This window comes from Manacus candei, unplaced genomic scaffold, assembly GCF_025592945.1.
Source record: "Manacus candei isolate 608988 ecotype Guabito, Panama unplaced genomic scaffold, ASM2559294v1 h1tg000014l, whole genome shotgun sequence".
Taxonomy (NCBI): Eukaryota; Metazoa; Chordata; class Aves; order Passeriformes; family Pipridae; genus Manacus; species Manacus candei.
This window is the reverse complement of record NW_026138062.1, coordinates 47,437,642-47,463,922: the sequence shown is the minus strand read 5'-3', so window position 1 is coordinate 47,463,922 and position 26,281 is coordinate 47,437,642. Positions and strand designations below refer to the sequence as shown.

Below are 26,281 nucleotides of genomic sequence, written 5' to 3'. Positions count from 1 at the left end.
AGTGAGGTTGCATCCAATCTTAACCTTGGATTATGTCAATAGTGTAAATTTAAGGAATTACAGAGGTGTGATGGAACCACTTTTGACACACTGTAACAAAGCAATTACTGAAGCAGTTATATTAAAGTTAGCAAAAAGAAATAATTATTAAGTAGAGATCTGATGTAACTGACCAGTACCAATGCTCATGGGGAGATCTCTTTCTCTCACATCTTGAGGAGTAACCTTGGGGGGCATTCCCCTCCCAAGGGAGAAATCACCACACATACACCCCAAAAAGGGTTACATCAGAAGAACCTGACTGTATGAAAGAGGACTGGACTTTTATAGTATAAAGTGATTGACTGCTAGTCACACATTTACAGGTCAACTATCAGCTTATCTGTCAAATCAGACTTCAAAAAAGCAGGGTATGTATTTGGAGTCTGATGAAGCAGGATGGTTTTAGTATAATTAAAACCAAGATAACACCCTGGGTTCAGCATTTGATCTTGCACAATAGGTTGCATTATAGCTTGGTTGGATTTTAGGTCTTATCAGAGTGGGTCTATCCTACCACACTATTAGACATCTCATTTTGGAAGACTATTTTTCTGGTCCTTCTCTAACTGAAAGGAAAATATGGTGCTCATCTGTCAGAGAGGAGTGATGGTTGCTCTTTGCAAAGGTGGATTTCTTGTTGGATTAGGTTGCTTATGTCCTCTCCTTAACGCACAATATTTAGCAGCAAAGATGCCACTATTTTTTAACCTTTCCACCAATAATGCCCATGGCAAGGCAGAACCTACTTAAGGTTTCTAACATATTTAGTATGTTATCTGGGTAAAGAAGCTTGCATAGAACAAATAGACTTTGCTGAGGGCTGAGCTTGACTCTCTGATGAAAATTTCAGTGCTTGCAGAATGCAGCATAGTATCCTGTAAGACTTGGATGTCATTATCTAAAAACATGAAAGGGTAAAGCAAAAAAGGCATCTTTTTCTGTCTGTCCTGCCCAGTTCCTTCACCAAACAAACAAGAGGTCTGGCTGCATTAATTTTGTATCACGTCAGTTGACACTCAACACATGCAGAGGTGTTATTTTTATATACATCTGCAAGACTGAGCACAAACAGAACTGGGTGCTGTTCATCAGGTAGAAAATTAGAAATTACATGCCAACCTCTTAAACTAGATTTTGCAATTGGAGATTCAAATTGCACTTGCCACCTGAGGTGGTGAGGATGAGAATGCCCAGGTCTCCCTATTGCCCAAGGTAGTCATGTTCACTTCTACATGCATACAACGGCGCCTAGAGTGAGGACCTCCATTTGCTTTATAGCTGGGCTAGCAAACAACTTGCAGAAGTATGTTTTACAAAGCCGAAAATGTTATCAAAGTTGTAAGCAAAAATACGGCTGTGTTACCAACTTAGACATGGCTCTTAATTTGAAATGTTTAGGAAAGAGCACTGAAGTCAGCTCTCATGTCATTTTCATTTGCTAATGGAGTAATCAACGTCTGTAGAGCATCAGCCACAAAATCTTTCTTTCAGTGAAAAGTATGCTCAAAAATTCTCTTGTCTGAGATATAAAATCTCATTTTAATTAGCATTGCACATGATTACTCCAATCAAAGCAAGTCAGTGACAAACATTGCCATCTGCATTTGTCATTAACATCAGCTAGCATGATGGCAGTCTGATTTTAAGTTAACACGTGGGCTCTGAAGTGCAAATGTCTGTTCAAGGACAAAGAACATTGTCCTACTTTCTTTCTACTACTTAGCTTTTGAAACACAACCTCAGTCCTAGAACTCAGCAAATACAGAGCATTTCCGGTATGGTAGGTGTTTTACATCTGGGATATGGCAGTCTTGCTTATTATCTGCAACAGAAGATACTGTCCTTCATTTTGGGTAATTTAATTGTTCCTGGAATCAGAATTATATGACATCTGCCCAGCAATCAGCACAGCTGCCAACTGTGTGGTTAGGGGTTTTGAGACGTTGATAGGCTTCCATGGCAAGGTACACAATTATTCAGTGAATTTTTAAGACGGTGACAGTTCAATACAATGGTAAAATTCTGACCATGGCATGCTGAAAAGGGCAACACCAACAAGGTGATACATTGTATGCCTGTTTGTGTATGCACTGCCATTTTCCAGAGGTCAGGTATCATTAATTGGTTAAGCAGAGGTGTCTAATGATACTTAACTGGATATATAAGGTTCTTCATCAAATGTCCTCACAGAAAGCTGCGTATGAAAAGCAGCAGATGACTGATACTGATAAGAATCCTTTATGAATGTAAATATTTAGTAAGATATAGCCAAGTTTTTTAAGAAACTATTCCACTGCTAAGCCATCATTTTTTTCCAAAGGTTACATGCATTCCAAGAACATTTACCAAGGAAGGCACAAGCATAACTAAACTTATGGATTATGTACAATTCAGCAGCCTTTATCCTCAGAGAGGGGAATTATCTGGGCATTTTTGAAGATGTTAGTACAAGACTGTAAACTCTTTAAAAGAAGACATATTTCAGTAGCATTTTTCTTCCTACTGAATCATACTTTCCATGCAGAATGAGTGTTTATGAGAGTTTTAAATTATTTTGAGTGCATAGTCACAACTCTTTTATAGTCATAACTTCTTTCAAAGTTCTCCTTATTGTGAGAGGTAGCCTTGAGTGTTTTAAATCTATCCACAAAGATGCTATAATCATTCTTTCCAATTACACTACAATGCACAACAATTAATTACATCAAATCCTTCTCAAAGAAGTGTGTACCAGTGAAGAGATTGCCACAGTTTTATTTCTGACAATAAAAGAGTAGGAATTATCAGACACATTGGGATTTTACTGATCTAACATTTCTGTAGCCAGGTTTATAATCATATCATTTTCCCTATAGGAAATAAATATCAGTTCTTGACAGGCATGATCTTTAAACAATATTTTACATAGGAAAAGTATTTCCAAGTATTTTTTTGTGTAAGAAATCAAGATCTGGATTTTTAGCTAGGTAACTCCAATGAGTGACCTACACTCATTTGCAGTCTTGCTGGGATTCATGTGCAGGGTCTTCCCCTCAGAAACTGGGGTACATATACCCTGAGGACTGCTGGTGTAGGTGCCAGGCATAGGACTGGATGAGGCTCAGAGTTGGTATCACTGTAACTTGGTAATACAGAGCTCAGGGCAGGCTGAAAGTCTTTCCCAGGATCTAGGTTAAACACTTAGGCAGCAAATTCATGCTGAACTATGCCCAGACACAGTCTGATACCCAGGTACCTTAAAGCTGGCTTTCAGTTTGTGCTTATGGAGTCCCTGGATTTAGATATACATCCTATGTTCACATACATGTGCTATACATGAGGCTTTTTTGTATAGGCATACCCAAGGTGGAGGTCCACTTCAAACTGGTGGAAAACATCTTCAGCATTGATGAAAAGAGATAGGGATGCTTGAGCATGTGCTGTACTACCAGGGAACTGAACACAGTGAGTGAAATCTGTGGTGCTGTCTGCACCCTGGGTGCATTTGAGGGGTGCATGTCAGACTAGCACTACTCTAGTCAGGGCATCTATCCGTTTAGTTTCAAATTTTAGAAATACAATGTTGGCAACCCAACACAGCTCCAGGACATCAACCAAAGCACTGTGAGTGGGAATAATCAAGAGATTCCCTTTGAAACCTCACTTCCAGTCTGATCTAGATGCTAAGATATATGCATCCATTCACCTAAAGAAATGCATTACACCGAGCGTAGGTTTGGTCCCTTATGTTTAGTCTTCCCAATGCACCCCTGTCTGCCAGACAACCCCTGCCTGACCAAAAGAAAGTCTGAAAAAAAACAAGCTCAACAGCCACACGTGGCTGTTGGCAAGTTGACAAGAGGGACTTTTTGGAAAGAAGTAAGGGTTAGCTGTAACATAAAATATGATTAGTGCTTCAGAGTAAATGTTTCCAAGACTGATATAATCACCTGTCTTTATATCTTTATTTCCTTTCACAGAGCCATGTTCGACTATGACAAGAGCAAAGACAGTGGCCTCCCAAGCCAAGGACTCAGTTTTAAGTATGGGGACATCCTTCATGTCATCAATGCCTCAGATGATGAATGGTGGCAGGCGAGGAGGGTCACTCTGGAGGGAGACAGTGAGGAAATGGGAGTTATACCCAGCAAGAGGAGGTGAGTGCTGCCACTTTCTTTTTACATCCTTGGTCATTATATTAAAATATTTAAATTTTTTTCCAAAGACAGTGTGCATCAATCTACTGAAACTGGGGAAAGTTGAAGAAAATGCCACAGTTATTTCAAGAGTTGGAAGATACAATTTTTGCTGTGAGATTTAAGGAATTCAGGCTGTTTAACTGTACTGAAAAGAAACTCAAAAGGTGACTCAGTTGTAGGGGATTAGTAACTTCACAAAGAAAGAGGGGAAGAGGAAGAGATCACCGTCTACCAAAGAGCTTCTGCAGAAAGAGGAATAACCAGAACCCAAACCTGGGAATAAGCTCTGAATTTGAAGTGGAGCGCATGTTTTAATGTCAGGGTGATTAGCCATAGCATCAAACTGTAATGAATGTCTTGACATTTTCAAATCAAGACTCTATGTCTTTCTTTTGAGAGACTAATAGAATTAAACTTCTCAGCCTGTGTGATGTAAAAAAATGATGCTAAATTATATAATGGTCATCTTTAGCTTCAAAATCTCTTAATTTAATCTCTGCTTGCCTGGAAACTGATGGACAATCAATATCACAGTAAATTTTTCATATAATGTAAATGAAGAAACTTTCAGCTGCTCTCCAAGCTAAATCTGAATCTTTGTCTGTCTGTGATGGATTCATGGTGACTGCTGGAGAGAGAACAGGCATCTGAATCTTTCTCATTGTTTGTGTTGTTTATTCTGTCTAGATGCTTTTGTAAAATTAGCCACAAGTCTCTGATAGTATCAAAAGGAGCACACAAATCAGTATTACTTCCTGCCTCTGTTGATAGTTGCTATAGAAAGGTCAAGAACTGAAAGGGTAGGAGGAAAATGAAATCAGTCAAAACATATTACAGCAATTGCTCTTTTGCAGCAATGCTCTCATACTGAATATAAACTTTTTATTCTTAGCTATTTCAGCTTTAGCATTAATATAAAAAAATATCATGCCCATTTTTTATCGTAGAGAAATGGGATGCTTGATACTCTATAGAGCACCTGCTGCTGTTTCAAGAGAGTTGGCCCAGGTACTAATAGAGCTTATGGTACTCATTATTCTGAATCATATAAAAGTAAACTGAAAGGCCATCAAATACCTTGTTGACATGAGCCCTGTAAGGACCTTATTTTTTCTAATCATGACCATGTTTGAATAGCAACCACACCTGGTTTTTCAGTAAAGAGTAATTTTGAAGTTGGATAATAAATAGAAATAAAAACTAGGTTATAACTTTTAAGATGGAAAAATGTGCTCATTAACCAGAGTTAGTCTCTAGATATTTAAAAAGGAATACTTGCCTGCTACAGTAAACACTGTTGTAATGACACGATTGGATCACACATGGAAAAAGAGGGAAGTTTATTCAGTTAACACTAAGAAAAGTGCATGCACAAAGCTCACTCACAGTGTGGTGTCTCCTATGAAAAACTACAAAAAGCTGTCTTACATAATAATAGAACTATACAGGGGGAAATGGCAAAGCGAAGCAGCTAATTAAGGTGTGGAATTGTATATCCTGTAAGGTGGAGAGGTTGTATGTGCCTAAAGCTAATTGGGTTACCTGCACAGTGGTGTTTTCAAGGAAAAAAGATAGAGGTTCTCTAGTCAAGGTCAGACATATAAGAGAGCCTAGGAATAAGATGTAGCTTAGGAAATGCTGGGAGAAAACAGAATGAAAAAAAAATTAAAATTAAAAAAAGAAAGATGAGACAAGATGAAAATAGGTTAGTTAGAGACTAAAAATAAGAGTCTTGAATTTTAAAAGATGCAGTTATAGTTACCATGCTCTCCACTTGTCATCCTGATTCTTTACTAGTGAATCTGAGAAGCTTGGAAAAATCAATGGCATCTGATTTTCTGTCTGCATTAATATAATGACATGATACACCTGAGCTGGGATGGGAGGACGTTGCTGTTATTTCATAAGGTTTCAGTGGCACAAGGTTATTTTTATCAATGCACTGAAAAGTGAGTATTGTTTCTTTTCTGTGGATTCTGGATGATTCCTCAGAGCCAGTGAGACTGATGCTCTCTTGCCAGCATTTTCTGTGGTCATTTACACCACCCAAGGGGAGAATGAGAAATCAATGTGCACAGGGCTGAGTTAAAGAAAATTAAGCTCATCATATTTGACAGAATGTGCTAATTCAGAGTCGAATTTCCTTTGCAGGTATGCATTATTGACTGTAAGAGGCTTTATCTAAAGGCCTGGGATTCATCTGACTAAATATAGGATACCAGGGCATGGAAACCTTCATTTAAGCTGTTGACTCCAAAATGCTATGCATCTTATAGTTTATATGGGATTATTTCTATAAACATTCTATTATATGTCATATAACATACGTAATATCTGTCAGTAAAATATTGTGATAGAAAGGAAGGAATAAAAGAAAGTCTGTAACTGTTTCTTGGGCTGTGACTAGTGAAAGCCCAACTTCCTACAATACTCTAAATTGAAGGGATTTTATATTTGTGTTATATTTTTCAATCCCCCATTCATTTTTGTATCTTTTATTATAGGGTCTGCATTTTCTGGGGAGTTGGATTAGTGGGGTTTGGTTTTGGTGTTGTGCTTATATTCCTTTTCCTGCCTGTGGAATACTACCCTGTGGGATTTTGCACTTTGATGTTTTTTGCACTTTGGGCCAGGGAGAGGCTGTAGAGATCCAGGAATTGTTAGTTCCAGGGTTAGTCTCTTAGTTACCTGCTTTGCTATTTCAACTCCTGTACAGCAACAGCTAAGATATAATTACTGCATTTTCCATGAGTTAAATCATTATAGAATAACTCTGAAAGCCAGTGACCACTTCAGTTCTGTTTTTGAGAGAGACATACACATGTACACAAATATATCTATATATATATATGTATGTATATAAACACATAAAGCAATAACAAGTACATTATATTACTTCTCTGAGGTGCCATGTAATGGTAATTGCTTTCCATGTATTTAGGTTTTTTTATTTTTTTATGGGACAGCCCATCATGCAGTGACATTTTAGCATGAGCTGATTAGAGAAATTTTGAATGATAAATCAAGACTCCTCTATGACATATGTGATATACCATAAGAAATCATAATTTAAAATTATAGGGGAGCTGCCACTCATTATTGTCTCCAGGATGTTGGATACATTACCAAACTATACCTCTCAGTTACTTAATAGCATTTGAAAGATTTTTTTGTCCTTAGATTTCAGTGCTGCTGCCAATGTGTGGACTTGTTTCCTCGTTTATGGTTAAATTGAAAAGTCAGGCTTTAAAAGGGAGTTTTGGAGGGCAGCACTGCAGCTAAAAGAAGGTTACCAAAAGAGACAGCACAAAGAAATGGGGAGAGCCCCATGTTTCTCCACTGATCTGAGTAGCCAATTGTGTAGGAACCAAATGTAATGCTCTAAAGGTGTTGTGGTATTGTACCATGTTGGTGTTGGGAAGCATAGGACTTCAGCATGAGAGGTGGCAAACCACTTCAGTTGCCAATTTAGTGATTTACCAGTCACTAAATAGTTATTATATAGTATTAATCGATGAACATTTCAGGCCAAATTTTTCTTGGTTCCACATCTTCTCAAAAGATTTATCCAAGATATGTTTAAGGTGACAGTAGGGCACAATTATATCAGGCAGGATGTCCAGGGTGAGGGGACATAACTACCAACTCTGTACCACTGTCTCAGGTAGCCTGCAGTATTGCCAGTGCACTATGTTTATGTATGTGAATTGCTCCCTTATCATTGAAAATTTCTATTTATACTAAAATGACCAACAGAACTAGATTTATACTGGATTTTTGTTACATTTACATGTATATATGTATAGATTTAGATTAGAATTTCTACATATGCTGTGCTTTTGATCATGAGAATTTTTATTTGCCTCCTTGTCCTTCCTATTATTCATATGAAAAAAAAAACAAATTAAGCTTCCCATAAAGGGCAGCAGCAAGCTGAGCAGCCTATGTCTAAGATTGCCTGCCCATGGAAACACTCACATTAGAATGAACAAAATGTATGAAACCAATGTGCATAAGTCAGAGTGTATTAAATTCCTAGACAGATACTCTAATTCAGTAGTAAAGAGATTTTAATTTGCTGTAGCATTGATTTTACACCTCCAGTTCTTTTCACTTTTTCTTTACTGAGTCCCTGCACACAGACAAGCTCCTACATTGCAAGCCCCCCACAACAGCAACCTCCCACCTCACGAATGTCAAGCTTCAGTATTTTCTATGATGTGTGCATATCTGCTTGACTTGAGTCTGTGGGTCTGAAATACAACCTGAGATTTCACACAGATTGCCCCAGAATGACTGAGCGTAAATTCTTGCCACTTTTACTACTGCAGACAGTGAGGATTTGGCCTTAAAACACTGAAATAATTACATTAATCTTTCTATTGTCTTTAAGATGTGCAGTCACAAAACTGCTGTCAGACTGGACATCATTCTGAGATACCCATTTTTAGATAGTTTAAGTACATCTGACTGCAAAATGTTATGCAACTTATATCTCTGTTGTTACCAGCTGGAGGTGTATGATGGTACCAGCCTGATATTTGTGTTCTCAAATACACAACATTCTCCCCACAAATGCATGTAACCACACTCTTCTTTCAGAGCAAAGTGGGGGGAAAAGTACACAAAACTTTCTATTTCACAAAATTTTGTTTCACAAAATGTTTGTTTCACAAACATTTAAGGACAAGAAACAAGAGGTTTTCCCAGCACAGAAGTCCCTGTGGGCAAAAAGCCAGCTTAAATTTGTTATTCTGCTCAGCTTGGCAGAAGGGCATGTTTATCCACTCAAGTGAGTTTTGTGTTTAATGGTTTCCTGTAAATTGTCTACCTTTCTAAGATTCTAATAAGATTTTAATCCTTAGATGATAAAACTTTTTAACATGGCATAATCATGTAAGCTTTGTCTAAAATAAGTTACCTGACCATACCTACTAATCTAATTGGAAAAATTAAGTACGGAATAAAATTGGTATGTATTGTACGTATAAACTTCTTCCTGTGCTCTTGCAATGATGGGAGACTTTTGTGCCGAAGGAAAAGAGCTGTTAGCTTTTAAACAGAAAAAGGTTGTTCTACAATTTTATGAGAATTCAATTCCTAATGTCACTGGGTCTACTCTTTTCATAAATATTGACCAGGTGATGAACTGCTCTCTATAAGCAAGTCACTGACAGTGGAGAGCTGAACCAGAGCACATTCTCTCCTACTGAAAAATACATGTTCAGTTGCAAAAATGCTACTTCAGGAATGCTCAAAAATAATTTTGAGAATGGGAATCTTGGTAAGCTCAGACCTCACATGAACAATAGTAAGCAGTGCAAAGGATGGAAGCAATAAATAGCTATGAACTGAGACCACTGATTTAAACTATAAATAGTATGTATGTATTTTCACTTATCTCTCACTTGATGGGCAGGCAAAACAAATATAATGCAGATGACCTGGAAATGGAGATGCAAGAAGAGACATACTAATAAAGATACAAAATATAGGAAGCTCTTTCAAGTACCCAATTTGCATTGTTTTTTTCTATTTGCTACTCTCCTCACTACAGTACTCATGCTGGATTTGGAAATAACTTTCATTGTGCAAAACACCTCAATGCAAAATCTGTGCAAATTAGGCTACTGTTACAATTTTATTTCATCCTTGAAACCAATTTGCAATTTGTATCTGTATTCTACATCAGTGATGGATACTGTTATTGAAGATTAAAGCATGTCTCACTTCATATTCTACATTTCTGCTTCTAGAAAGGCACTGACAAAACTGGTCCATTAACCTCCAACAATGGGCAATCACAGTTCATGTCCTATTCAGTTATATTTGATTTTTTTCTTGTTTCCAGCACACATGAAGAACTGAAAGTCTCATTTTGAAAAATCCCACAGGCCCATTTTGAATAGCTACATGTGGCCAGAAACACAAAAGCAGATAGACATTGCAGTGTAATAAGTCTTGCATCCCAGTAATAAGTTCCTCAGAGGAGCAGGAAGAGAACAGCACCCCAAAGAACTGAAGTCTTGAAATTGCTAGTGAGGGAACCTGAAGGCTGATGTATGTTTTCAATATACTGCTCCACTCCTTTAGCTTTACATGGGAAGAAGAGAGTGAATCCTGACCATCTCCGAAAAAAAGGGCCAAATGTGTCTACTACCAGGAATGTTTTAAAGGGAAAGTGAGTATACAGCGTATACTCCAACTGTCCCATATCTCAGAGGGTCTTAGACAATTTCCCTGTACACAGCCGTGTTTCTGCAGGGAGCTGTGCTTGGAGAATGGGTGGGAAGATGAGGTGAAATCCCCATCAGTTGTGCTAGGTGGTGCTCAGGACTCAGAACTTTTCAGCTCCCAAGTTACATTTGAATGCTGGGAGTAGGTTTCTTTCAACATTTCTTGAAATCTCTTTTAGTTTTGGTGACTCCTCAAGCACTTTTGAAAATGGAACTTGAGCCATGAATTTGTTTTGGAAATGATATCTATGCTTTCCTGATCCCTTACGTGTAGCTGTATCAAGCAAATATGTAATTAGAAAGGAGCACAGCAGCAATGTGTGCATCAGACAAGTCAGGGCTGCATATCTGGGCCTCTGCAAATTTGGCAGACAGGAGTCCTCCTCCTTCACTTCATGTTTTTGCATAACTCCCCATAATCCTGCTTTTTGCAGCAGAGGTGAATGAAAATGGTTACAGTTTGAAGTGAAACACTCCTTCCTATATATAAGCAATTTCTTCAGATGATGGATCAAAATATTGCTCAAGGGATAGTGGGTTTGCTGTCAGACAAAGCAGTGTAAGGAATTGACACTCATATATAGACATTCACAGTATCAGCTGCAGCAAATAACCCTTTGGACCTAAACTACTTTTTAATTTGGGAAATAAAGGCAGTCAACTTTATTTTTCCTTAAATATAGCAATTACAACCCTGAAAATTCAAAAGTGCCAAAAATGTTTAAATTAGTGTTCCTTTAAAAAGCGTATTTTCTAAGAGCTGGATCAATGAATCTAAAAGAACTGGTATTCAAAACTTTGTATCTTCATCATTTTAGTTCCCTTTTTAGCTCTGCCTATGGCAAAAGTGTCCTGGTAGCCCAGATGAGAAATTCTGAGAACATCGAAGTTCACTGCAGTCCTGCACCTTGACCATTTCAACAAAGATTAAATTTCTGAAGAACCAGAGCTAAATTCAAACAGAGTTCTCCAGAGCATGTAAAACCAAGGCTTTTCAGAAACTTAGGTTGATTCCTTCAGAAAAAGAGAGGTTTGTTCCTACCACTAGACCAACCCACTGCCACAATTCAAGTCCCAAACCAAAGACATGAAGGCAATAGAGAACCTGAGCTGAAGCACTTTAAGAGCATATTATAAATTGGACAAAACCATTTGTTTTGTCCTAGCCTTTTTCTAGTAGCTAACCTGTTTCTTTGACATTTCAGGCAGCAACAGTAATGTAAGCAGCCTGAAACACAGAAAATTTCAGCTCAGAAGTTTACAGTTCAGCTAAATTATAAGTAACTGGGAACAGTTTTATTGTGGAAGGTGTCAGGAAAATTGTAATGGGAGGCAACACTGTGTGCTACCCTTAATACAGTGTCAGATGATGAAAGGTTTGGAATATTCAGTAGGCATGCTGAGCATATATGAACATTGTTGCTATGTTTGCTTGGAGGATTAATGACACTTAATGACACTATTTAAAAACTTCTTAAGGCAATGCAGAATGTTTCTGCAGTTCGTTATCTGTCTGCTATGCCTGTAGAAATCAGCAATACCTCCATGGCTGCTAATGCAACTTTTATACATAATATTCACTCTTCAGGGTTAATTTCCAAATTTCTTTATGCAATGAATGTCATGTCAGTCATGGCTAGGCTTCGCGAACGAAGATTTGGGAAAGGCTCTATCCACATTTGTTACAAGCACACTGGTGGCTAATGAGGCCAATATGAGATAGACATGTCCGATTGCAAAAGGCACAGCAGAAAGACTCCTTAGGTGGTATATTCTGCAGGACACAATTCTTTCTGCATTGTCTTTTCTCCTCAAGAGTGATCCTGCGTGTGTTCTCAAAGGAAGCAGCAGCGTTATAGACGGTGTGTCTCCAGGCCTCCTGATTGGAGGCCAGAGTAGACCAGTTATGTTGATCAATATGGCCAAGGCTGAGATGTTGTTTCAGGGAGTCCTTGTATCTTTTCTTCGGGGCTCCTCTCTTGCGGCAGCCTGTTGCCATCATAAAGCAAGACCTTAGGGAGGTGGTGGTCCTTCATCCTGGAGACGTGCCCTGCCCAACGCAGCTGTGTTCTCAGTAACATGGCCTCGATACTTGTGACTGTTGCTTGCTCTAGAACAGATGTATTGGTCACATAATCTGACCAGTGGATGTTTAGGATTGTGCAGAGATAGCATCCTAGGAGACGCAGGTGGTGGTGGTAGATGGCCCATGATTCAGATCCATATAAGAGAGTAGACAGCACTATGGCTCTGTAAACACTGATCTTGGTACTTTTATGCAATGAATAAGAAATAGTTAAAAACAGATGTTTTAGGAAGTTAGGCAGGGCTGGAATGAGTTTAAATGTTAACACAGATTCATAAGTAGAATATTGTGTTCATTTGTGCTAATTATTTCCTCAGAAGGTATCCATCCTATTTAGGCAATTACACAGCCTCAAGTCTTCATTTTTACCGGTACTACCAAGGGACTTTATCTGCCTATTTTAGTTTGAGACTGTTCATGGCTTTTTAATAACATAGATTTAGTTTGAAAGCTGCATTTGAGCTATTTCCATGTGAATATTCCACATGTACAGAGAAATGCATTTAATCTAAATTTAAACTGTAGCTATAGTAACCAACATTCACTGTTTTTCAGTAGGAGATATATAAGCCTACTCAGACAGAAGGAAACATGTTGTGTTAATTATCATTCTATCAAAACACTGGAGTTTTTATTTTTAAAAATAATTATCAGAAACTATGTATTCTTACTACCCAGACTTAGAAACCAAAAGATTTGCAGGAATGTATTCTATTGACATTTGTGGGAAACTGTGAAAGTTAGAAAAGAGGGCCATATGAGGACCACTTTGGAGGATATAACAAATCTCACTTTTTTCTCAACTATTTGTTGTCCAATAAAAACACAATATTGACCCCTTATAAGCTAGCTTTGCAAGATTCAGCTTAGATTTCCTAGAGCAATTGCCAATTTAGACAAATAGGACTAGAATTTCAATTTCAGGTAGATGACTGGATTTTTTTACTTGAGCCAGTGGATTATCAGATTTTTTTACTTGAGTCCGGTGATAGATTCTGTAGATGACCTTGCAAAGGTAGGAGATGTCACTTTTACAGTAATGTCCATATTAATCAAGGTAAGGACATGACTAGCCTTATATTCAAGTGAATTGTGGGATTCACTTTACATTATTTGTACGATTTAAAATTTACTCCACCGTAAAGTACACTAAGGTGCACAGCTCATTCTCTCTCTGTCCTTGTTTCATTCCTCTGACCATAGAAGAACTCTAAATTTTGCCTCATTTTTGAACAGCTTAAATTAGAGAGAGTAAATCTGTCCCTGGCATGCTTTTCCCACACTCCCGTGTGTGTTAGGAGGCAGTGCTGTTCTGCTGGTGCAGGGCAGCCAAGGCTCCTCAAACACAGTCCTGTGTTTACCAGAAAACTGGTGCTTGGCTGAGGAAGAGACCTCTCTTTTTAATTTATGAAATTTGCTTTAAATGCTTGCTTTATGTGTAGTAAGTCTTGATAGAGCAGATATCAAAGATATCATACAAAATGCTGATATAATCAACATGTGTTTCTTCGTTTGTGTTTTCTTATTTCCAGAGTTGAAAGAAAGGAGCGTGCACGCTTGAAGACGGTGAAATTCAATGCAAAACCTGGTGTAATTGATGCAAAAGGGGTAGGTAAATAGTGAAACCTTTTGACATTGCACTTTGAGTGTTTTATAAGTTTCAGAGTAGAGAAAATTTTAGCATCATAAGGAATATTTAGGTTGTTGCAACAAAGACCTACAGAATAACGAAATATATACAGGAGATTAATATATATATAAAATTATTTTATATATTCTAATAAGCTGTATATTTATATATATAATATATAATCTTTGAAATATTCAATTATTCTGTTTATAATAATACTGAATGACAATACCTCCTAATGGGAAGATACTAAAAAAATTAAGAGCATTCTGTGATAGCTGTGATTTTAGTTAAATGAGGGATAGGGAAGAAAAGACTTGAAAAATTAATGCAGATGGATAACCGTTCAATGAAATAGGGCCAGAAGTGTAAATTCCCTTCAGTGTAAACAGCTTCAAAAGCTGTTAAATCTCAAATCAAGGGTTGAACGTTAAGAAGTCCCAGATGCAAAAATTTAGGGTTTGGATGTTCTGCTTTGACAGTTGTGACAGACATTGAACACTAGTGTGTTTCACAGCAGGCACAGTGGCAAACCAACACAAAAAATGAGAGTTCCCTTCCACCAGCGGTGCCTGCACAGAACAGCATTCCTGCTGTCACCACTCCACAGCATTGCTGTGATTGTACCCAACAGTCAGCAGTTCTCACTAACCTGATGTCTAATATCCTGTGTGTTGCCATCTGGCTAGCAAGCATTACAGCATGAGAAATGCCCACAGTCCTGGCTGTTAAGGTATATTTTTCTGCAGAAGTGTAGCTTGCAATTGTAGCAGTAGTAAATACTTGACATTTGCAGGGATTTATTTTTGAAAACAGTCCAGTCGGCATGCATGGGATTTACAGCTAAGGGCTTCTGTGAGCAAACTATGAGACAGAGATTCAGAAACCATCAGGAAAAAGTCCTGTTTGGTTGAAAAAAAACAGGGCAGGGCCAAAACTGTGTGATGAGAGGACATGGTCATAGGTAGGTGCAAGCAAGGGAAAGAACCGAGTGGTTCAGCAGGTCCCTTTCAGACCTTCTGTTGCTGTGGCCTTTGCATAGTTTGAAATACTCGATCTCTTCTTGCTTCACTTTCCCTCTATAATGAATAATTTCTTTATCCCTGTTTATTCCATCCTTTCCGACAGATTAACAGGGTAAGAATTTCCTCTTGCTATGAACACACAGCTCCTAGGGCAGTAGTTTCCAAGCCTCTATATGCCAGCAAAATAATATTTCAGACCTTCAAATAATTCCCTCTTACTACTCTACAGAATAGTTCCTGAATTCATTTGCAATTGCACTGATTGAAACCAGTTTTCCAGACTTATAAGGCACACGGAATCAGTCTTCAGCCTCTGAATATTATTTGCAGATGCAGATAACTTTTGTATAAAATACATAACAAAATGTATTAAGAAAGAACTGATTCATCTAATTGCATTTCTTCAGGAGTCAGAATTCTGTTTTTCAGTTTGAAATGACCGTGCTTTGCAACCCTGTAAATTAATGTTGCCACTTATTTGGGGAGATAATAAGTTTTATATTGCCAATAAAATCACTTGTTAAATGTCTGTTTCCTGTACATAATCAAAGCCTCAGGGGAATAATTCATTCATATAACTAATGGTCCTTATTCCTGTGAGTCTGTCAAGAATTTAATTAGCTCTTGATTCCCCAAATAGTTTTTCCATTTTTATCATCAGTGTAGCATTAATATTCCAGCCACTCAACGTCATTGTTTGTTTCAGTGTTTAGGAAATTGTATAATTACAGACCAAAACCATTGTACCCTTTTGGGACCAAGCTTTCTATTTTAGTGCTTGCTAAAAAAGAAAATACATACATATATATATATATATACACACATATGAAGTCCTACAATTTCAAAAGTTTTGGGAAAAGATAATGGAGGCCTGTGATTGAAAAAGCAAAAAGAAAAGGAGGATTCACTCTTAAACTAAGCATCAACACATAAAATGTTTGAGTACATATTTGAATATACATGTATGTTCATTTTAGGGGTCAGCATTTACATTTGGTCTTTCAGTGTTCAAAAAGAAGTGGTATAAGCTGTCTATGCTTTATTTTTTTATCTTTTTTTTTTCTTTAATCTGGAAGCAATTCAGCCCAAATAAACAGGGCTGCAGTAGGCCCAGGAAAACTCTTTTGTTTCAAAATTAAAATCAAAATTCAGATAGGAATGAGTTTATGTTTGTCTGTGGCACCTTTGGTTCACACGTTCATGACTGTGTGGGCAAGTGGAACTGTCTTAGTTTACTCTAAAGATGAAACTGAGAGAAGACTTTTCATGGGATATTCCTAAATTTGGCCAGGAGATGTGCATATAAGCATTTTTAAAAAAGAACAAAAACTTAACTGAATATAGAGAATCCTTGGGGGGGTTGCACAGGTAAAAGTGTTACCCTCCCGCAATTTTACCTGAATCACTCCACTGGTCCCAAGTCCTTTCTTCCCCTATAAAAGTAATGTTCAAAAACTAATAACACACAGCAAAGGTTTCCTGAGGTAGTACCACAATTTCTTTGCAATAATTCTGATTTTAAAGTAGAAAATGTCTAATTATTCTACAGGTTTATAAATTCTTAGGCATTTTTATCTGTTTATACCTATTTTTTAATCCCAAATCCATCGATAAGATACAAAGTATTATGCATAACATGACATTTTTAGTTGATCAGCACTGAAAAGGTGTTAAGAATACTCAGCAACACAGTTGACAAACCTATTAGCAGGGAGAGCCAAAGGATAATCTTTTCAAAGGCCAAACTTGGGTGCATTACTTCATCTAGAAAATTAGCTCAGCACTTCTTAAAAATGTGGTTTAGAATATTTATATCATTTTAAATTTGTTTTATTTGACTCCTCCAATCCATGGCTTGTGAAATTAAAGTCTACAAAATCAGAGTGGATACAAAAACAGTGAATGTGAATCACAGTTAGGGAGATCCAGAGAAACCTTCTGATCTCAGGTTTAAATAAGGCAATGGATAGTACCTTTCCATGCAATAATTAAATTCTGATGCTCATTATTACAGGATGTTGTATAAAAATAAATAGGAATAAAATAAAAAGGAATTAGATACATTAGCAAGCAATGGAACCAATGGCATCTTTTAACATCTGATTTCAAGAAGCAGAGAGGTTATAAACAGGGAAGGATCATGTTTCTTTTACTTTTCCATTTAAACATCTGCTATTAGACTTCAGAAACAGCTACTGGGCTAACTGGATCTCCAGCTTAACCCGGTCAGGCCATTTTTCTTTCATATTCTGTTTATTTTGACCAAAAGAAATGATTTTGACCAAAAGAAACTTATTTTTTCAGGTTCAGAGACATCATCCAAATCTAGGTCCTATTAGCATTTTTAAAAATATCAAACCAATTACAGATGTTAACACCTCTGTTGTAAGGAAAAGAATACAAATACTGGTATAAACAGCTTCATTTCACCAAGCAAAGATTGTGCTTTTGTTGTGTTGACCAAATTCAGCCTCTAGCTTCATTCGTATAATTGTTGTAGTGATCTTCAGCAGCTTTTCTCATTGTTAAATACAGTAATGATTTCCTAAGCATTTATTATCTCAGTCTTTGGGGATTACTGGTCTATGGATAATCAATGGAAAATAGAACGGCCCAAAGGTTTATGTCTGATATTTATCCTGGAGGAAGCTACAGAAATTATGTAAGCAAACTTAATCAATTTGAAAGTATGTTTTATGCTATGTTGAACTCAAGATCATATCCCAAGTATCTTCTGATGCTCACCTTTGCACCAAAAGGATCAGAACATATGAGTAGCTGTGACCAGGGTTATGCCAAAGCAGCATACTGAATTCTTGGTGACTCCCTACCATAAGCTTCAGACTGAATAAAAGTAGCCTTTCCTCTCCTAATCCTAAAACCCACAGGTTTTGTGCGCTTTTCAGACTTTTTACTGAATCAAAAAGAGTGTCAAATGATGAAAATATTACAGAGTGAAAAGAGATGAGCCAGTAATCTGATTTTTTTCTTAACTGCTGTAATTATATCAGGTCTTTCAAGAGACAAAAATAGCACCTTTTGCTTTTCTCCCTGTCAGATCATATACACTTCCTTGACTATCTCTTGAAAATATTTTTACAGTCAAAACCATAGCTCTTTGAAAGATCTTTAGCAACATCTCACTTTTACTAATATTCATGGATGTTGCCTGTTTCCAGAGAAGTGTTTGAATATCTGGAAACATAATGTTTAAGTAAAACTTGATTTTATACAGAGAACTGTTTTTTGATACCACGTGCCTTTTCATTTCACACTTTATTTGGCCAGTGACTCCACCATTTTGTCTTATGGACAAATACCCAATTTTATTTCCCAAAGAAATGAAAGTCATGTCTTGCACAATCTCTCAATTTTTAATGTGTGTGTCAGGGTTCAGGAGGGTATTCAGCCCATGTTTACTGGGCAGCATTTCCAGATGGGTGCCTGCCCTAGTAAGGCTGCTCAACAGGGTGCCAAATGGATGAGGTGCCTGCCAAGGAAAGGAACTCTCCATTCCTCCAAAATCCCTCCCAGCAGCTCTGCTGCTCATCAGCAGTGCAGGTCCTGAGCTGTGACCCACGCCATATTGCTCCATCACTACCCATTAGGGTTTTTTTCTATTCACTTAGCTTGTCATCCTAAGTTCTTTTCATATTTCAGTCAGATCACCTGCATCACACTCAGCCAGACTCTTCAAATGCCTACGAATGTATTTATTATGACAGTCAGAAGCTTGATAGCATTTAATAATATTTCTTATGAGCAGATTCTGTTTACAGATATCACAGCCCTGCCTGCAATGTGAGGTCGTCCTCTCACTTTGTTTTCATTCTAGCAATGCTGCACTGAGACACGAAAGGAAAAAGCAAACTTCACTGAGGTAGCAAAATCTGCATTGTGGAGTAAACAAAACTCTCTGCATACTTAATGCACCTGTCCTCCAAGTGTTGAAATCCAGTGACTGACATAGGACCCTTTTGACCATTTATTACCTATCTGGGGGGGGGGAACAAAAAAAAAAACAACCAAACAACAAAAAAACCCCCACCTAATTCCAAACAATTTATGCTCTAAAAAATTATTATATTTTCATCCTTAGTCATCAAATCAGAGCAAAAATGGTCTGTAGGAAACTCAGGTGGCCACCAAATCTAACCCCTGCCCTGTCTTCTATGATTTCCTCCTGTCTCCCAGATTTGTCTAATCTCTGATTAAAGACCTGCCACAGTAGATATTTCATATTCTTCCCAAACAGCCCTTCAGTGCTTCACTCTCATCATCATTCAAAATGGTTAAAATGCTGCAGTTTAAGTCTGTTGTTATTTCTTCTTCTATGTGTGTATACGGAGACTGGATTGTTTGTCTTCATTGCCACAGACCAGAACCTGCAGTCACACCTGTCCTGGTCTCAGGTACAGAGACTGTGCTAGTGGTTCACCATGGCAGATCTGGGTGTATCAACGCAGAGAAATAGGTCTTAATCTCAGTTGAATCCTTGATTCTCAGAAAACATAGCAGTGTATTAGATTGTCTATACTCTCTCTCTGTCTAATGAAGATTTTTTCTAACATCAGTGTTTTACTAGGCTTAAGTTTTCTAAGTATAAAGCTTCACCACTTTTATGGAGAAGCAGTTCTGTAGTCTGTAATCTAAAAGTTTTCCACATTTGCAGTGGATTTTAACCACCTTTTTGTTGCACTTCTTTGCTAAAGATATTTGACACAATGAATGGGTTTCCTAAAGTGTTTGGTACTGTGGCAAAAACAGAAGAAAATACGCAATCTGAGTGCATTCAAAAAACCGCAAATTCAGAGAGCCTGGTAACACCCAGCCTGTCGTTTATGGTGTCATCTTTCTGAGAGAGACAGAGGGGAGACCTCATCATAGTGTACAACTTCCTCACAGTGGGAAGCAGAGCGACGGGCATTAATCTCTTCTCTGTGGCTACCAGTGACAGGACCTGAGAGAACAACCTTAAGTTGTGCCAGGGAAGGTTTAGGTTCGATGTCAGGGAAAGGTTCTTCACTCAGAGGGTGGCTGGACACTGGAACAGGCTCCCTAGAGAAGTGGTCACAGCACCAAGCCCAACAGAGTTCAAGAAGTGTTTGGACAACACTCTCAGGCACATGGTGTGATTCTTGGGGATGGTCCTGTGCAGGGCCAGGAGTTGGATTTGATGATCCTTGTGGGTCACTTCCAACGCAGGATATTCTATGACTCTATGATTTTATCTCTGTTGGATTTAAGTTCTGTCAAAGGCTGTAAGACCTCCAAAATGAGGGTAGCATTAGGTGTCATGGAAGAATCAGATCTCAGCATTGTTCCTGTTTGTGGAACAGCTTGTTTCTGGGAGAAGACAACTTCTCCCCATATCGGAGGAAAAGCTGGATCTCATTTTTCCAGCTGCCTTCGCCCTTTCATGCATTTTCACATCCTCCACAACTCTGTCTTCATGCTTCATGATAGCATGGTGGCAAGTAGTGGATACTGGCTGCATTATTGAATTGATCTGACCCTGCATTATTGGACTGCCCTGACCATTCCCCTTGAGCTGAACATTTTTTGCTCAGCGTTTCTCCAAGGTAGATTAGAAATACTGCTGTCATCAGCACAACTTCACTCATGTGCTGAAGTAATCAAATGAAATTCAAATGATAAAGCAGCACATAGCCAGGAAAACTTAACTGTACAGTTACTCATTGCTCCAGAATATCTTGAGACACTCCACAAAGACATGCAGTAATTTAATAATAATGTATCTTGGTCCTAGGTCACAGTCAAAAATAAAGGAAAACAAGTGAGTCTTCAGTTTTAATTTATGTCATAGTAGCAGTGTTGACTCTGGCAGGGAACTGGTATGCCTTAAGGAATCTATTTTTTTAGAAAGGTGAAATAGTTCTTGAAATTGTGAAAAATAATGTCAAATTTGAGGCTTTTACTCAGCTGAAGAAGTATGTTTCCATAGCTTTCTTTGAAAAATCCAGTAGAAGTAGAGTATTTGAAAGAACTTCTTTCAAATTGAAAAACATACTAAATTAGAAAACCTGTGGGTCTCTTTTTCCATTTTTCATTTTATTGAGAAGTACAAATTCTAAATATCTGCAATTTGTAAGCATAATGAAATAGAGTAGAAACTATGAGAAATAAAGGATTTGTCGTTGAATTTATTCAGGTGATGAAAAATATTTCTGTCTGTTGGAAGCTTGTCAGTCAAAGAAAATACTAATAGAGTAATTTTTTCAATTAATGAGCAATACAAATACATGTATTTTTTAGATTTTACAGTTTTTTCATCCTGAGAATTGTGTGGAGTTTCATTTATAGGATAATATTATTTCTTAGGTGGCCTCCTCCTATTAAGGAGTATAGTGTCTGTGTTTTCTATCCCAGAAGAAGTTTGTGCCATCCCTGCTTAGGTAAGAGAATGCTTAGGAGAGTCACTGACATGAAGATATAGAATGCAATGTTTAAATCGGTCACAGATTAAATATAACAGGGTGAAAATTTACTAGCAGAGGTAAAATACCAAAGTTTAGAGCTGGGAGTTAATTGTTTTTCTTCTAAGCTGTTTCAGCAGAAATTTTTGCTGAGTTAAGCTTCGTGTGTGTGCTAATTTTATAACTTGCTGTCCAATATCCTGGATTAAATGGTAGGAAATTTGCATATATGTATAGATAATGCCATAAGTACTTGGCTTTTCTTCTAAAAAATTGGTTGAAAAGAAAAATTTATAGTATTGGCAGTAGATTGTCAAAGAATTAGAAAGAGAACAAGGTTTTCTTCTAGTAAGATTTTACACAAAGTTCCAGAAGTGCGGAGTTAAGCATTAACACTCATCCAGAAGATACATGCTCTATATTTCACATGTTTATTTGCAGTTCCCTTAAATTTAAGCATCTCAGTGATGATCGTCTTAGTGACTCACAGGCCATGTTTGGAAGATTACAGGGACACAGGAACTGCCAACCTGGGTCAAAGACAAAGTCCATCTGACTTGATATCCTACCTATGAGACTGGTCATGTGAGATGCATTACGGGAAGATGCAGCAGCTTCAACTCCTATGCAGACCTCAAACTAGTCTCTCGGAGATTGACTTTGGGGTTTTTTGCCCATGCCTTTATTTATTATAATGTTAACTGTAAGGCCTAAATAAATCAATGCTTTAAATGAAAACTATTAACCTGGTGTGATTCACTGAGGTGAATCCTGAGCCAGACCCTTGCTGTAATTCAGCGTGCTATACCAGTCACCTACAAGTGCAAACACTCTTCCTTTAACTCAAAAGAGAAATTCAAAAGTTTATCTTATCCAATTATTTTTCCGTAAGTAATTTGAAAGTATGTAGGTATTTTAAATCTTTCTCCACTCCTACTTCACAAAATAACAAAGATCTTTATGCAACTTCTTTTTATGCAATGGTCCATTTAATGCAGTGGTTTGCACTTGCACAAGTGTACAGCATTTGATTGCATAAATGATTCCACAAAAAAGAGTGATAAAGGAGCAATCTGGTGGTTTTTTAATAGCACAGATAACTAACACCTTCTGTGTCTTTACTTATTAATGAAATTAATTCAAAAGACTGCATAGAGACCAAACCCCTCCATTTCATATTAAAACCTAAAGAAACACCATCAGTCAATGGAAATCAGAGTTATGAAAAAGATTTAAGAAAATGGCAGATCAGAAGTGAGAAATTAAGATCAAGTGGATAAAGGATTTTCCTACAGAATACTGTAGGAAAACCTGTGGGTCTGGGCTGGTGATCAGACAGTCCTAAAACTTTACCAAGTGCACACTAGTGCTGCTGTTGATCTCTGGGCCTCTTTTGACATTGTTGTTGCATAAAGGGTGCTGAGACAGGTTCACATGCATGAAGATTTGCTATTGGGATCAGTAGCTGATTACATAAATCAGCTCTAACAGGGAAAGTTACTTTTTGGCAAAAAATATTGAACAGAGTAGAGGAACATTTGGGACAACATTGCCAAACATCCAATACACTTTCTGACTCCAGTTAAAGAGGAGGAGAGAAAGACCTTCACACTGCCCATGTGGCTGCAGTGAGCTTGGCTAGGTCTAAGCCTGCACTGGACTGCAGCGCAACTCCCTGATTCTGGGTCTGTGAGCACCTCATGGCAGAAACATGGATAATAGAGCTAGGAGAGGCTTGTCATTTAGCTCTTTTCCTTTCACCACCCCTTTTTCTTCAGGCTGCAGTGTTATTCCCCACAGTACTTAAGACTAGCACATTTGTTTTAAATGTGAAAAAATGATCTAGGCTTTTCTACTTCTCTTGGGGCAGATTATTCTACATCCAAATTGATTTCACTGTCAAGGAGCTGTCTTATTTTCACACTATTAATTTCAGTGCTTCTGTTTGAACAATTCCTTCCCACTATCTTTGTGTACAACCTTCAGATACATGTAAATGACCTTGGCTGTCACCTATGCAAGTTTTTATGTTGGCGTTTTAATCTTGCTAACAACAATACCATCCAAGTTAGCACATATGAGTACTCCCTTCATACCTTGCACCAGTTTAAATACATGTTTACAGAATTGCTTTTTCATTCCTTCTTGAAAGTCTATTCATCTTTCTGTACCCCTGGTAGTTTGTTTTTAACTGTTGTTTTGTTAGGAATTAAAATTGAGTTGCTGGCAGACGAGTGGCAATAAGTCAGTCTTAGAAAAAGATTATTAAAATTTCTACTTGTGAATACTAAGCCACACTACCCTTTTCTGGAGAAGCTATACAGCATGAAGCTTTTAATCAGTATTGTACATTTTCATTTTCAATTGCCAATACCCAAATCTCCCTGCAGCTTCATGGAAAAACTAATCAAGCAGTTATCTTCATCTGAGCTCCTTCTCACCCAGTTTGTTCTCACTTATCAAAAGAGATCATCATGTAAAAATTCAATAAGGAATGACTGTAGCCCAGGCATTACTTTTCCCAAATGCTTGAAGTATCTAAGAAAATTTAAGGCTGAACTTAACAGAATAGGTATGTCCTTCCCCTTCCATCTCATAAAAAGACATAGGAAAGTTGGCAAGTGTTGCTTGCCACCATATATCTGTGTGTTCAGACTGTGAATGAAAGATCTACATCTTAAAGAATATACTGTGGTCACCACACAAACAGGCTTAGAGTTACCACTATCAACTCCTTAGCTTAGCTTCTGCATGTCTGCATGCAGAAGTGCTTTCTGTGTGTGAACCCAGTCCTTGGCCAAGTTTGTGGTTACACCAGGAAAGCAAGAATTGCTCAGTCGTGTTGGCTTTCCTCTAGACTTGTCAAGTCATTTAACCTCAGTATACTTCATTCTTAATAAAAGAAACTATCATGGCCTGATCAATAGTATCCACCAGGTCATAGTGTAGTCTTGGTCCCCACAAAGTGACTTTAGGAGGACACTGCCATGGTCCTGGTATTGCAGATGGGACAATGAGGCAGAATGTACCAAAGTGTGTTTTGACCCATGTCCTCCATGTTCTGGCAACTTCAAATTCATCATGTTCTTGGTATTGCCAGGTGAAAAAGCCCACTGTAAAAACAGATATGTTTGGAAAGAGAAATAACACTGAGAATCTGTTACAGTCCAAAAGCTTGCTTTCTGGTGTCAGTGCAACTTTTTGGTACGATGGGAGAGATCTAAAATGTAGAGGTTTAACAGTGTTTGAGTGCCCAAAGCTTTATTAAAGTCAGTATTCAAATGAGTAAAAGAATGTCCCCAATGCAAAAGGTGTCAATTAAGTATAGAGAAAAGGATTGCAGAGACACACTGTTGATAATAAATTTTGTATATTTTTACAGAATGCTGTGTAAGTAAGGGGTTTTTTTTAACTTAGGCCAAAACCAAGTATTAAAGAAGAAGAATAAAAAAACACATGGCAGATGAGAAGCAGTAAAATTAATTTCTCATATACGCTGCTGGACCCATTTCAGAACAAAACTGACATATATAATCATGTGACATAGAAACTAGGTTAAAGCATAGCTCAAACCGGCTTAAAAATAGATGATATGTGAAATTCATCTACACCCTGTAAAAAAAAAATTTCACAGCCAGTACTCTGGAACAACTTTCTCTCAGGTGATCCCTGAACACTGCTTCCCAGCTCATGACTGAGGATTAGCATTGGTTGAATGAAATAGCAAAAGAAAGCATTCCAAGGTAGTTGGGAGTTTATTGGCTTTTAGAAGACAGAGTTGCTGTTAGAGAACCACAGGAAATCTTTCCCAAAGATATTAGGCTCTTCTGCAAAGCATAAAGAGGACAACCTCTGTCAAGAGCACATTTAAAAAAAATTTGCAAAGAAGCTCAAAGTAAACAACAATATAGATGCCTATTTCAGTATGGTGCAACAAGACATTCACTGTTTTCTGTGATGTTTACCACTACAAAGCAACTTTTGAAATTGGATTGTTTATTTAATGTTACATGAAAATTTTTTTTAAAGACCACTATCCTATGAGATGATGAGTAACATATATATGGCTGCTGTGCCTAGGGAAAAGCACTTAAAATACAAAACCAACATTGACACAAAAAAGTACTGAATTGAGTTCTTGAGAAGAAGAAACACACAGTGGTTTAATGTCTGTCACAACCAGGGAAGGTTGGTATGTGCAACTCAGGCTTACATAACTGGGGATATCCAGGGATACTTGGTCAAGCAAGAGTGCACATCACGATTATTGTCCTTGGTTTCTTCAAAACAGAGTCTATACCTAAGTAGTATCAAACAAGAATTCAAGCCAGTACACCAGTGAAAGCTTTTCTCCACTTTTTTTCTGAGAAGAAACTCATTTTCATCACAGTTCAAATGTTATGAATTATGTCACTGTTTTGTTGCCAAATAGTCCTTGAAAATTTCATTTGCCTTTTAGTCTTCAGCCCTTGTCTGTTTAAAGTGCCTACTAATGTCAGCTCCTAGATTAGTGGTAATCTGTGTGAACTGATGGTAGTGACATATGAAAGTAATCTATTGTACAGGTGTTTCACTGCCAGTGAAATGCCCGAGTCATTTGCCATCAAAGGTTTGTACATCATTCTTGGCAACAAACTTGTGACTTGT

General features: G+C 37.6%; 1 protein-coding gene across 25 annotated transcripts in view; it reads left to right on the top strand.

Annotated features, from left to right (window-relative positions):
- DLG2 (discs large MAGUK scaffold protein 2) overlaps nt 1–26,281 on the top strand; it is a 1,004,454-nt gene that overhangs the window by 948,387 nt on the left and 29,786 nt on the right. For all 25 annotated transcript variants that reach the window (XM_051779210.1, XM_051779204.1, XM_051779229.1 and 22 more), the window contains 2 exons: nt 4,002–4,178; nt 14,075–14,150. In XM_051779210.1, coding sequence (XP_051635170.1) covers nt 4,002–4,178; nt 14,075–14,150 — 253 coding nt within the window. The remainder of the gene's footprint in view (nt 1–4,001; nt 4,179–14,074; nt 14,151–26,281) is intronic.